Source organism: Seriola dumerili, unplaced genomic scaffold (assembly GCF_002260705.1).
Source record: "Seriola dumerili isolate Sdu_G_001 unplaced genomic scaffold, Sdu_1.0 BDQW01000330.1, whole genome shotgun sequence".
Classification (NCBI taxonomy): domain Eukaryota; kingdom Metazoa; phylum Chordata; class Actinopteri; order Carangiformes; family Carangidae; genus Seriola; species Seriola dumerili.
Window position 1 is genome coordinate 629,400 of NW_019174585.1, and position 14,581 is coordinate 643,980.

The following is a 14,581-nucleotide window of genomic DNA, read 5'->3' on the forward strand; positions in this document are numbered from 1 at the left end:
GGGGGGGGGGGGCAGGAGCAAATCCTGAAGATCCTCAGTGCTGCAGTTCAGTAAAAGTGAGAGGGCCTCAGACACCGCAGCTGCTGTCGAAGAACGGGAACAGCTCAAAGTTTATTTCCTGCGCTGGAGATGAATTGTCTTCCACGTGTTTACTTCAGCTGGGCTCTCCTGACTGTAGCTGTGATCCCCGCGTCGTCNGGGGGGGGGGGGCAGGAGCAAATCCTGAAGATCCTCAGTGCTGCAGTTCAGTAAAAGTGAGAGGGCCTCAGACACCGCAGCTGCTGTCGAAGAACGGGAACAGCTCAAAGTTTATTTCCTGCGCTGGAGATGAATTGTCTTCCACGTGTTTACTTCAGCTGGGCTCTCCTGACTGTAGCTGTGATCCCCGCGTCGTCAGGAGAAATGTATACATCGCTGCTGAACGTAAAGCAGGCGATCAGCGTTGAACGGAAGCTGATCGATTACTTGAGAACTTATATTGACCAGGAGCTGGAGAGGCTGGAGGACATCAAACGGTGAGTGACATGCAGGATGATGCATGATGATCACACTTCAGAGGGATGAGCGCTTTTTTCCATTTCCATGCGTGAAGTGACAGTTTTTCATTGATATCCCCATAGATTTGTGGCTGCCCAAGCGTGAGAGACAGCGCTGCAGCTGTAATATATTTGTGGACAATTAAAGGAAAGATCCGCTCTAATTGCTCTGTGGTGATGATATCATCCAGTGGCCAATCTTGGAGCTGCTCTACACAGTGAATAATAATGGAACAAAGTTTTTGCACATGATGATGAGAGCATATGTGGAGGTTTTATTTGGATATGGTCACGTCAGAGACACAGCTGGGAAGCCTGCATTTAAACTTCATATCTTGGAGGCCTGATTTCCATCCCAAGAAATTAGCAATTACACCAATGACCTGAGACAATAAATTGTGAAGGGAGAACGGCTTTTAGGATCTTCTCTCTCTTGCCCAGAAACTTTCATTATGTTGGAGAGAGAATGACTGATGAGGAACAGGACTTATCAAGTCACTTCCCACCAAATTTATGCTCATGATTCAACAGTTTCTGTGTGGAAGTCACTGCCACGAGTTTTATGGAGGAGCCATGAAACTTAAGACAGGAGCTCAGTTGTGGTGGCTTTTTTGTGGTGTGGAGTTGGAAAAAGAGTCATGTCAGGCATCAGCTTTATTGATCTGTTGTGACATGGTGATAATGGAAATATTACCAAGATTCAAGATTCAGTCATTCTTCTAAATGAAATGCTGTTCCACCAAATAAAGCAGATGAAAACAAATAAAGAAATAAAAGCAGATAAGGCAAACATAAATAAATAGATAAAGTAGGTCTAGGAACACACTGAGCTTCTGTAAAGTGTGCTGAGTTGCAAATTTGAAAAAAAAAATGGCAGCTATTTCAGAAGTTATGAGTTCATGTGATAAGATGCAGGTTTCCATCTTTCTTTTCTGAAAATCTAGATTCTAGATTCTAAGTTGTATTAGAATTTGTGGGACTGCATCATACTACATGATGAGATTTAATGGTTATTTCTTTATTTTTCTTATAATATTTTGATATCACTGCACTAGTTATTTTCTCTATATTTGTTGGTTATTTCATTTCATGCAATCAGTTTATTTCCAGTGGATTGTCTGTATTGAGTAATCAATGTATTTTGACTATTTCCACACTGATAAAGACCCAGTGAGGTCAAAACTGGTACGTTTTTAAAGCAGTATACCTGCCTAAATACAGAGTTTTAATACAACTTCTCCTCTTGTTCTGCCCGAAGGTCGTTTTCTTTTCTTTTACCAGTGTTTAGACCTTCAGGAGCACCTTAAGGTTCCCAGGACTACATGTGAAACTGACTGAGCGCTTGGTCTTTTCTTTCCTTTTGTAACCTCACTTTATGTTCTTTCACGCAGCTTTTATGTCAAAGTGTCTGACCTTCACACTGAACTTTACAAAGGCCCGGGGACTGCGATGGCAAACCCTCTGGTGGCATTCACCCTGATCAAGCGGCTGCATTCAGAGTGGCTGAATGTCGTCTACAGCAACGAAGCCTTGGAGAACACACAAGGTTGGCTCACTGCCTGCTTCACAGACACATCTGGTGGTGATAACTAAACAGCCCCCACTCTTCTCTGCTGTCACCAACCCCCACCCCCACCCCCCACCCAGTTCACCTTTTGGCTTTCTGCTGTCCAGCCCTCAGGTCCAGTTACGAGGACAAAGAGGCCGATCTGCCCAAACTGGAAGACCTCCAGGGGGCCGCCAAGGGGCTGATGAGGCTGCAGGATGTGTATGCTCTCCAAGTTACGAGCCTCGTAAGGGGTCGTTTCCAGAGAGTCTCTAATGGAAAGCCTATTGATATCTACATGCCAACAGTCTCTGTCCCACTGTCTGGTGATGACTGCTTTCTGGTTGGAAAGGTACACAATCCAATATTTTCCTTTGTTGCTTCATAACATAGTTTTAAACCTATTTCTAATGGTAATGGAATCACTCAGACCCTTTATTTAAGCAAAAGTACCAATACAACAATCTAAATATACCACATTTCACTACACTACAGTATTATCAGCTAAATGTACTTATAGTATCAAAAGTACGCTTTCTGCAGAATAATTTTTTGACTTTGTACCTGGTAGAGGTGGAGGCAGGTTTTACTATTTTATATACAGTTAGCTAGGTGAGTACGGTGGCTCCAACCTAGGGCTTGGGGCCCTGCATCAAGTCACAAGACAAATCTGTGGGGTTGTGGGATGATTAATGAGAAAGTTGCACAAATGTATGTTCATTTTTTTTTTACTTTTCTCTTATCATTTTCGCCTCTTTTTTGATTCTCAAACAGTTATTTAAATGAAACTAGAGAAGTTTAGAGGGGAAATCACTCATTTGAACTCTTAGACATCTGAAATGTGATAAGGAGCCCTTAACAGACAGCTTTTTTTGGAAAGGGTCACATGCCAAAAAAGGTTAGGGACCACAGGGCTTAATCTTCAACATGTGTTGGTTTTTAATCTGCAAAGTGACTAGTACCTATGGATCTTAAATAAATGCAGTGGAGTAAAAAGTACAATATTTCCCTCTTAAATGTGATAAGGTAGATGTATGAAGTGACATAAAATGAAAATAGTATAGTACACGTACTTCAAAATAGTACTTGAGCATATAACTTTAGTAAATGTACTTTCTTAATTCCCATCACTGCTTATTTGTCACCTCTCCATTTCCTAAAATATAGCAAAGGACATGTGATGTAAGAGTGCTGGGACGTCTGTCATCCTTCTCGGTCACTTTTTGGACTAATAATAAGCTACAACTGCCCATGTCAACAAATGAAATTGAGAGATGTTTGAAGATGCTGCTGTGAAAAATTTCCCTCCCTGATTAACATCCCAACCCAAAGCTCTGTCAGTCATTGTGTACAGACCGTCAGCCTGGAAAAAGTGGAATTCTTCCCATTGCGTGCCTGGGAATCCATTTCATGTGAAAATGAATATGCTATTCTACAAGTATGAAAGAAAGAAAAAAAGGTTTCCCCACAGTAGATTCCACTGTTTATGTACAGCGGTGATGTGTGAGGGCAGGGCAATGTGGGGGAGAGACATCCTCTTGTATGGAAAAGACATTATCTCACACAGCAAACCTTAAGGAGTGTTTGGAGTGAGGAGCAGAGCTTGCCTTCACTTGCACTGCGGCTGGGATTATATATGAGACAATCTGTAAACGGAGATGCTTAGCTTTTGGGGTGTTGTCAGTAAAAGAGCTGCCTGCAAATACTTTTATATGGCTGTTAAACCTCTCTTGAAAACCAACAGGCTGTGTTAACAGAAACTTGATTAAAGCTAAAGCAGAAATTTTAAAGCTGTCTGAAGCTTCCCTCAGGCAATGAGACGATCTGCTGAATATGAACTATTTTTAAAGAATTCACTGGTTCTTTAGCCCATTGCTTTAGAGGCTAACAGCTCCCAAATTAAGGGGTGTAATTCTGTGAAGTGGGAGTTTAGACGAGTCCGTGTGTTTGATTAGCTGAGTGGTGAGTTTGTGTGTGTGTGTGTATTTGGGGGGTTAATTGCTACACTGGTATTTTTGTCTGTGTGCTGTCTGCAGGGGTTGTGGATATAATCTGTGATGGGAGGAGCCACACGCCACCCAGTTCCCATGTGGGTGCTGTCAGGCTTTTAGTTAGCACCCACTTAATCAAGTCAAGTCAGCTCCAAAAGGGGTTTGAAACCAGGTGAAGAGCAAAGGAGACTGTGTTCATGACTTACATGTAAAATTACTGCTCAAGGTGTCCCTTGATCAACAGACATGTATCTTCATCTGCAGGGTATTTGACTGAGGAGCCAAGAGTGATTAAAAAGGTCAAAGTTGATACAGCAGAACCACAGATGTCGACTTTTTTATTCCACGCATTCTTCTTTCTGGTCAAAACCTGGCACCTACAATGCAACTTGACCACCCACAATTAGGTCACAGATTTGGGTGTGCTATGTAAAAAGCAGCTAATGTAGCCTCGGGCGACAGATGTATCGTGAGTTCACTTCTTTCTAACTCCACACCCCCAGATTTTTTTCATTTTCAAACTTGCAGTCTTCAGAGCAAACTGACTCTGACTCAAATAATGTCACTTCAGGCAATTAATCACATTTCATGCCGCTCCCTCTGGAACCCCAAAGGGCTTTGAAGAAGTTTTTCTGTATAAATATGAAGTAATACGCCCAAAATGTGTAATCTGTCAATACAATCAATATTTTTGGGTTTTGGACATTTTGTGAACTAAATGATTCAACAAATAACAGAGAATGATATGATGAGAATGATAATGACAATAATTGTTAGTTATAGTCATACAGAAGATACTGTAAGATCAAGACGTCAAATGTGTCGAAAATCAAGATTTCACTGTTAAAGCACTCTCAAAAATAATACAAGTCATTGTTACACCACATCTTGTAAATAGTGCTTAGGTTAAATAAAGCTGCTCTCGTTAAAGATTGTATTTAATCAGGTATTCTCATTAAGATCAAGATCTTTTTTGCAAGATAGACTTGGGTACAGCAGAAGAATTAAGAGCAGTGATAAGACAAGCTAACGACACACAAGCGCGTTCAAGAAGCATCAGAAACAATCACATGTATCTCGAAAAAGGTCCAAAATTAAAAGGTTAAATTCATCCAATAGGATACTTTCACATTTTAAAGTTTCATATTGTCTGTGCTGGTTAATCAATGTATTGGACATCACATTTCTGCTTTCCTGCTACTTGCCACCAACTCAAAAATGCCATTTTTGTAATTCTGTTCCATTGAAGTTGAAGTAGCCAAAATGGCTTGGCCCACAGGCAGCCTATGTCCAGCATGCCAGGGTGACAAAATTACCCCAGCTGCATGACGTGATAGAACTGGCAGAAGAAACTGGTCTGATTCTGGCTGCTGATGCCAGCTCAAAACTTGACTTACTGTTGCTAAATGGATGCAATTCTTACTAAAAATCATCTCAAATCTCAAAACCTCTGGCAGCCATGCATGCAACATTATGCTGGCATTTGGGCCTGCATTGCAGAGACAAATTCTCTTAAAATTGCTATATAGTAAAAATTAAAAGTAACCATGGTGTTATTTTACACAGGTGGCCTACGAGCAGGAAGACTACTACCACTCAGTGCAGTGGTTGGAGGAGTCGGTGCGTCTCTTCAGGGGAACCGGAGGCGAGTGGAGCCCTGAGAATGAAGGGACTTTAGAGGATGCCCTGGATCACCTGGCCTTCTCTCACTTTAAAGTAGGGAGAAGGACATTTAGAAAAAAACAAAGAATGTAAGATGATTGATGGTTTGGACCGCTCTGAATTTCTCGTTTCTCGTTGTTTCAGACAGGAAACGTCTCCTACGCTCTGAGTCTATCTCAGGAGTTACTGCATTACGGTACATCTTTTAAGTCAAATTGTTTTTTACTGTTAATTCTTCCTGTGCTGCATAAACAGTCCCTGAAAAACCTTCTTCACAGGTTGTATCTTTGCTTCAGTGAACAGTGTGCCTTGTCTCCCTGACTGCACTTCATTTGTTTCTTCTCAGATCCAATGAATGGAAGAGTTTTGCAGAATGTTGAGAAATATGAGAAGCTGCTGGTCGCTGCTAGTCCACCCAGGGTCAGTGGGTTGAGGAGACCCACAACCAAACATGTAAGGACCAGGGACACTTATGAGAGACTCTGCCAGACCCAAGGCTCTCAGGTATTCATCACAATTAATCATTCTGGACGCATGCCGTGAGTTAGACAAATATATGGAAGGGATCAGGGAGATGTTAATACAACAACCAGAGTATTCTTAATCACAATCAAAAGTCAGAGGATCAGAAAAGTCTGTATCCTGATTCATCCTGTAGTTACTATGAAATGTCTTTAGCAATCCATACATCCATTAGTTGTTGAGATATTTCAGTCTGGACCAAGACTGAAAACTGTAAAATGGTTTGTGTTTCTGAGCTAATGATCTAATACTGCAAAACATATAACTGTATAATGCTCAAAATGGGCATTTTTTTATCCCCACAAAACTAAGATGTTTTCATTGTCATTTAAACATCTCCAAGTAATTAGTCAAATATTTGATAAAAATGCAGTTTCATCCATATTAAAGAGTTCATCGAGATCCAAGTTTGTGATGGGAGTTTCCTTGGCCATAAAAAGGCGTATGTGGGGACAGAACAATGCTAGGAGTAATTTGTGGTTGAAAAAGAAAGAGTTCCTGTTTTGATCTCGTTAATGGACTTCAGATGCCTGTTTCTCCTAACAGCCAATGCATTTTGAAAACCCCAGACTATTCTGTGACTACTTCACCAACGACAATCCTGGGCTGCTACTGCTGCCAGTAAGACGTGAAGTGTTGAGCCTGCAGCCATATGTGGTCCTCTACCACAACTTCATCACTGACACAGAAGCTGAAGATGTCAAGAGGATCGCCCAGCCAGGAGTAAGTGCCGGCGCTGTGCATTTTTATCATAACTTATGGGTGAAAAAAAAGATATGGTGTGTTTCCAATATGTCAGTTATTCCAATTCGGTCTTCAAGTTTTTTTCTTGGCAACAGCAAAAGTTCAAAAGAGTCTGTTCAGTTTGTTGAAATCAACAAACAGATGAATCATCGTAGAGAATCAAGTTAACATTTGGCTATTGCCATGTAAACACCCTGTACCTTAGTCCCACATTGAAGAATCAGGTCTTTTTGAACAGGACCAGGATCAGTGTTTTTTATTTGTCCATGTTCAGTTTGTTTAGAATATATTGTGTATTTGTTAGGATTGGCTCTGTTGGTATTACTTTAGGATGTTTCCTAACGCATTTTTATTTTCCTTTATCCCAGATGTTTGCTTTCCTGGAATTAAAAGTGTAATCAAATTGGCAGCCTTTGAGCAGGGCTAGGAAGTTGTCATTTCACTTAAAGTGCAATCTCAAATTGAGATATCTTCTATGGCTCCTGTCCTAAAGTGGACCTCAAACTTTCTTAAGTCCGCCTTTTATAGACCAACCCACAGGAAGTCACACAGTACAGTATATAAAAGTGCAACTACTGTTGTTCCATGACATGAGCTGTGGGTTAGCATGGACTCAGCAGTTTATTTCTGCTGACTGAAATAAGAACAATACTCACAAGACATCACTGGTCATCCACCACATCTTCATCACTGGCACTGTGTCTAATGTTTTCTTGCCCTCTGACTTGAAGGATCTAATAACATAGCTGTGTATTTATTTACTTGCAACTGAGAGTTTGTGGTCCTTGGACATTTACTCAAGTATTGTAATTAAGTATTTTCGTTTTATACAACTTTTAGTGTCACTCCACTACAGGGAAGACTGCCAGTATATAAAGTAGTTAAACTTAGCTCCACCTCGTAACAGTAGTACAGTACATTTTGCTCATTAAACTTTTCCGTGCTAATATGAATTCCTATCCAGAGGAATGGTGTCCGTCAAAAGGGATTATTTTTGTAAATATTACTTTTGCATATATTTCCTGGTAATGTGCTCTGCTGTGTGGTTCTCTGGCTGCTGGGGTCTAAGCCAACCGTGAACCTTTTCCTGATGGAAAGATCCTGGAAAGACCCTATGGAGGAAGAGTTGGTCTGCTTCCAAACATTTAGCACAGCGTAAAGGAATGAGGGATACATTACTATGAAAACTTGGCAGGGTGTCTCAAACTGTCCAAATGACCCTGCAGGGCTCCTCTGGTAAATATTCAGTCCTCTATCACTGAGCTTCAGCATTTATCTAACGCAAGTATCTAAAATGAAACTTTAATGAAAGCGGCTCACAGTATGCTGACTAAATAACTTTAGGGAATATTTGGTGGGCTAACTCAACTGCTGCCCTATAGTTTCTGTGAGGTTTTGGCATTGTTCAATGACTTTTCCATCCTTTGCTCAAATGGAAACCCACGTACTTATTTCATCATTATGTCAGCTTGTGGGTTGATTGAAAACAGGCCCAGGGTACAGTATTAGTTTGGAGCAGTGAGCAGCATTGGTTAACCATGACCATGGTTTACACTTTGTTCGTGCTGGAGAACCAACAAGAACACAAGTCTGTTTTGTGATTAACTGATGTGTGAAATAATTAGTTGACTTACTCTTGTTTTTTTTTTTTTTTGTATTTAACCTCTTTTGAAATGGTTTTTGTCAGTCCTTTAGAGTTGAATGACGTAATGTCTCTGGTGGTCATAAGGTACCTGGATGTTATCAGGAGTTTGAGCTGCAAAATTAACCAGGAACCAGGATTAACCAACTTCAAACTGTATAACATGAGCAGAGTGCATTGTGACGATTCTGCTGTCCAAATAAATCACAGAGGCTCAATTTTAAGAAAGGAATACTTGGTCCAAAACATCTGGATCCCCCAGACCCCCGTCTAGACTCAGAATTTGAGGTCCACTTTGAGGCAAAAGGAGACTTGAAACTATTATCCGTGGGAAAGTAGTGTATCTGCACATTGGTGAAATCTGTTCATCTCGGCATCCTTTTTGATGCTTTGCAAGTCGAGAATGATGATTTGTTATCTAAAGCGTGGCATTTTTGGATTATTTTGTCTGATCTGCTCTCAGTTTTCATTTTGGATACATCATTGGAGCATATTTTCGTGCTATTACTCAGACTTTGTCAGTGCTTGCAGATGGACATCAAAGCTTGGTTCCTGTAACAATCACAAACGTAAGATGCTGTTTTCTGTCTTTGCTAACAAGCTGACAAGGTCTGTGGTGGCAGCTGGAGAGAAACAAGCAACAGCAGACTATCGCATCAGCAAGAGGTACAAATTACCTACAATACCTTGTAACTTATAACAGTTTGTTTATGGTATGTTGTTTATTATCAGTTATTTAATTCATATTAGCATGCTTAGAGGGTTAGTCCTAGTGCAAATTGAATTCCACACATTTGCAGGAAAAATAACTTACTTAGTATGTAAATGATAGATACTTTTATAAATATGTCTTATTTCTAGTGCATGGCTGAAGGACTCAGCACACTCCATTGTTGGGAAGCTGGACCAGAGGATCTCTATGCTCACAGGTCTGAACGTGAAGCATCCATATGGCGAGTACCTCCAAGTGGTGAATTATGGGATTGGTGGCCATTATGAGCCTCACTTTGACCATGCTACAGTAAGTTGATTATTAGACCTGTTTAACAAATTGCAACACTTTTTATATTTCTGTTGACTTTGCATGTTGACTGTTGTTATATTTATAATGATTTACTGCTGCTTTCTATTGTCTGTTTGCATTTGCATGTAACCAGTCACCTTCAAGTCCCGTGTTCAAACTGAAAACTGGGAATCGAGTGGCAACCTTTATGATATACGTGAGTAAAGTCTTACTCTGACCATCTTCTGACCCTGTATGACCCAGAGCGCAGCCAGAGGTTCTTGGGCAGGTTCTTGGTTCCTGTTGGCTGATCCGAAGCCTAAATTAAAAACAAAGATGTCAGGCTCTTGCCACGAAAGCTGCAAGACTTTGGAACAACCTGCCTAGATCTGACCTCGGTGCCTAAATTACACTTTTATAGATGTTCTGTCATGCGGCAAACATAAACCAAACTCTATTTTCTGACTGTCTCTGACCTTCATTATACAGTCTGCTTCTATAATTTTGCCTTTGAATTTCTTATTTGTTCTTTTTCGTATGATTATCATTAAGAAACCAATGTGAAAATCTGACTAAAATTGGATCATGATAACAAAAAGAATGGCTTTTTGTGAGGCTTTGAAAACAGCGCAGCAGACTGATTGGTTTTTCATAACACGGGCACATAAAAACAAGACACAACTCTGAAGGAATGTCCTTTTCCACAGCTCAGCTCTGTCGATGCAGGTGGGTCCACAGCCTTCATCTACGCCAACTTCAGCGCTCCTGTCGTGGAGGTAAACACACCGTGCGGGTGTCTGAGATAAGCTAAAAGTAGCCTCTTTTGTCTTCATGTCATTTTTGCCTGGAGCTCCTCTCTCACATTCTCTGGTGCAGCTGTCAAAATGCCAAAAGGTCAGATCATAGCAACATCAGCCATGAGATTTTTTTAACCACAATACTGCTGTTGTATAGTTGAGCGTCAGTGGAGGTTGGAGCTGTTTTTGGGCTGATAAATGAGCTGCCGTGGAAGGTTTAACAGGCCATCCCTGGGGTTTAACCTTTCACCTTTCATTTTACTGACATCTCACTTCCTGGCTGTTTATACAGAAAATAACCGAAGCTGATAAACTGATCAAATGACTAATTAAATACTTAATTATGCTTGAAATTCAGGTGTGTCTGTTATTATACGATTAAAGATAAATTAGTAATACACAGAAAAATAACCTTGACACCTCTCTGTAACTGCAAGAACGCTCTCATTAACTGTTCTCTACCCACTTGTGACAGCATGTACATATGTGCCTGTCCATCTTTGTTACTCTGTTTTTGTAATCTGTTTAACTATTAACTGGGTATTGCTGTAAAAGAGCATTTACGCTCAGCCAACTTACCCTGTATAAACAAAGGTTAAGTAAATAATCATTTGATAACAGATTAGTGAGGATATTCTACTTTTCTGTTTTTTATATTAATCTGAATATCTTTGGATTTTTGACTGAAACAAAACAAGAGATTTGATGAAATCACCTTGGGCTTTAGGAAACTGTGATGGGCATTTTCACTGCTTTCTGATCTTGCATAGACCAAAAGATTCATTGATTAACCAGGAAAATAATTGTGAGATCAGCTGATAATGAAAATGGTTGTTGGTTGCAACTTTACTTTAGACCAAACCACTTTTCTAACTCATTAAAAGTGTTTTTTTCTTTTTCATATCACAGAAAGCCGCCATCTTCTGGTGGAATCTCCACAGAAATGGTCAAGGAGACGTAGACACCCTGCATGCTGGCTGCCCTGTGCTTATTGGGGACAAATGGGGTAAGACTCAGTGGATTCAGGGTATGATGTGATGATGCTGTCAACAGGAGCCAAGAAGTGATGTAAATATGGAAAAAAAGCAAGTCCCATGACTTTAGACTTTAGTTTTATTTTAAACATTGCATTAATATCACGTTGTTTCCCAGTGTTGCTGTTACACAGGAGCAACTGTTCAACAGCGAGGCCACATCTGTGCTGCGTTATGCATTTAGAGATGTTACAGAGTGCAGTTCAGACATTGAGGGCTCATCTTGGAAGCTAAACATCTGCTGCCAGTTGGCTTAGGCCATCAAACTCCCAATGCTGAAACATGTGCTAGGGACCCAGTTAAACTATCAGACAGACATTAATCATCACAAAGCAGCTGCAGAAGCATTTGGTGGCTGCGTTGTTTTTAGCAATCATATATATATATTATCAGAAATTAATGTTAAGGCTATACTTTGCCAGTGGTAGAAGAAGTATTCAGACCTTTGGTAAATCTGTCTGTAAATCTGTCTGTATGTTCCAGTGGCAAACAAATGGATCCATGAGTATGGCCAAGAGTTCCAACATCGCTGCAGCCTGAATCCTGAAGAGTGAGAGGGGTGGAGCATTAGCTGGGCCCCTTTGAGTACAAGAGCCAGCCTCTACAATTGAGAGGCACACTTAAAGGCGAAGAGAAGGAGGCAGCCAAAAAGTGAACACACAGGCAGGGAGGGTGAGAGCCATGAAGGGGGCAGCCTGCATCTGTGATTGGAGCTCCAGGCCCCAGGGAGCCTGGAGCATACAGCGGACACTTCTGCAGTGGACATGGATAGTACACCGCCGAGAGGAGTGGAGCTGTTGGCAATCGGCCCCCAGAGGCCAAATGCTCTCTTGCTCCTACTGGCCAGATTCTGCAGATGGAGAGAGGCCTCTGCCTTCACACACTGTGCTGGTTTCAGTTAACTGTGCAAGGCTGTTTACCTCCTGCTTGCTTAAAATCGTATATGTTATGCAGCTCTTTTCCTATGCTGGGCCCACTCAAGGGTCTGTCATTACTGTCAACACAGCTGAACTTTGTTTAGACTCTCAACACTTTATTTTCTTTTATTAAAATCTGAAAATGCCAAATTTACAAAGATGGGCTACTCAGTATGCCAGGATGAATGTGTATAAACTGATGCATAAGACATCTAGAATCTTCTGGGTTTGAACATTTGTTACTGTATGAGTGATACTACTTCTCTGAAATGTTAGCACCAGCAGATGCAGAACATGTGGTCTACAGGGTAGAAAAAAGTACTTTATGACTTATCTACAGAGATTTTGGTTAAAGTTCTTCTGTGTTCGGTCATCTCAGACCTCAGGACTCCAGTTCAGACTGGTGCTATGAGTCAATGGAACCAGTCATTATGAGTGTGCCTGTTTATTCCCAGCTGACTGAACGATGTGGTCATCACTGCCTGTGGGAGACGCTCTCAATTTGATATGATGTAATAAACTGTTTAATGGAACAAGTGAACCAGATCTCTCAGCCTCTTTTTGAGCTTCAGAGGCTGGTCATTAATCATGTTCATCTGCAAACCCAATAATTGTGAACCTGTCTGTTCCAAACTTCATGTCTGAACTCACACAACCAACACTGTCTGCATACCACTCAGATATCTCAGATGTCTAAGTAGGTCATAACCCTACTTAAAAAAGGCTGAGATGGGACATACATTTATTCAAATTCACTGTATGAGCTTGAGGAAACAGCACGCATCTCAATATGTGATTTTTTGGGACTTCCTGCTGCAGTGAAAGTGAAAAAGAGTCTAAGAACCTAACATCTGCTAATAACTTTTCTCTCCAGCTCACCACAGTGCACACAAACAGACAGACATTCAACGCACACAAACTAACACACACAAAATATAAGCACAGGCCATGTACTGGATACATGTTGCACATTCCAGGGTGTGCACTAAACAGCAGGACTTTTCCCTGTGAACTGATGAATAGGAAGACCCAGCTATTCTGAAGCTCTTTCCAATCTGACTGCTGATACTAATATGAGATTAGTATCATTAAAAACACTGTTTAGCTACATTTTGACTCAAAACATAAAGTATCAGTCCACAAACTTGTTTGTTTACAGAAAGTACACAATATTAGACCTACACTGATAGAAAAACATAGTCAGACTTATATTTTCACAGGACCATAAAAACCTCAAACCTCACTTTTCCTAGAGTTCCAAGGGCTTCATTCTGCACTCGTCCTATGCACCCTCGGTGGCCCTCACTGTTACCACAACAGACAGGGCTGCAGAGGTACTTGTTGCTAAGCAAGAACATAGTCCAAACTACCTAAAGCATGCATGACAGGATCACAGGTCAACCTCGAGATATTGTCAAGTACATACAGTAATTCTGCACATTAAAAGAGGATTTTTTTTTAAAAAAACACTTTGGGAACCTTCCTAACTTGTCAAAGAAATTAGCTAACTAGCTGATAGCTTTTTTATAGAGACAGTGAGTGAGTGACTGACAGAAAAAATGCCCAGCAAAACAGAAAAGAAAGTAAAGCAGAAATACAAGTTCAAGGAAGAAGGAAAATCATTACTTAGTCCTGTCAGTGAGCAGCTTTATCTCAGTAATGGAAAGATCAGTGCTTCCCTCTGCTGGTGATGTTAAAGAAGGCTGCGTAAAGGCAAAGAATGAGTGTGGCACTTTTATTGTAACAAATTAAAGTTTCACAACAGTTTTTTTTTTATTTTTTTTATCAGTTTTATTTAATTGGGTGAAACTGGATTCATCTGCAAAGCTGTGTGCTATAATTTTATTACACAATGTGGGCAAGCATAACACTGGAATTTTTAAAAGCATTATTTAATGGAATTGCATATATGCTTTATTGTTTTATGGGAGTTTTAACTGTTTTATTTTATTTCCTAATTACTCCCCTTGCCAACAAATGTGCCAATAATATGTACTTTAGAGTAAAAATAACAGCAAATAAGTGTTTTGTAGTTATGGCTCAGAATTGAACTATACTGTATATGCTGTAGCTTATAGTTTAAATAAATAGGGGATAGTTACAGTAATTGGTTATTTAAACAACCATATTATTCATGAACTGATTAATTGCTGTAGGCCTATAATATGAATGTCTATTATATTATGA

At 40.4% G+C, this 14,581-nt stretch overlaps 1 protein-coding gene across 1 annotated transcript; it reads left to right on the forward strand.

The window, feature by feature from the left end:
- The first annotated feature begins 327 nt into the window (after positions 1–327).
- Positions 328–12,031, forward strand: p4ha3 (prolyl 4-hydroxylase subunit alpha 3). Its single transcript, XM_022759718.1, has 13 exons — positions 328–515; positions 1,928–2,082; positions 2,211–2,434; positions 5,640–5,789; positions 5,880–5,931; positions 6,082–6,239; positions 6,804–6,980; positions 9,245–9,309; positions 9,505–9,664; positions 9,801–9,863; positions 10,354–10,422; positions 11,353–11,449; positions 11,961–12,031. Exons 1-13 carry the CDS (start codon positions 328–330, stop codon positions 12,029–12,031), a joined length of 1,629 nt encoding a protein of 542 aa, XP_022615439.1.
- Positions 12,032–14,581: the final 2,550 nt, after the last annotated feature.

Coding starts and splice junctions, on each gene's coding strand:
- p4ha3 (XM_022759718.1), top strand. CDS start 328: ATGAATTGTCTTCCACGTGTTTACTTCAGCTGGGCTCTCCTGACTGTA. Junction 2,435..5,639: donor ACTGCTTTCTGGTTGGAAAG/GTACACAATCCA, acceptor TATTTTACACAG/GTGGCCTACGAGCAGGAAGA. Junction 9,310..9,504: donor GACTATCGCATCAGCAAGAG/GTACAAATTACC, acceptor TCTTATTTCTAG/TGCATGGCTGAAGGACTCAG.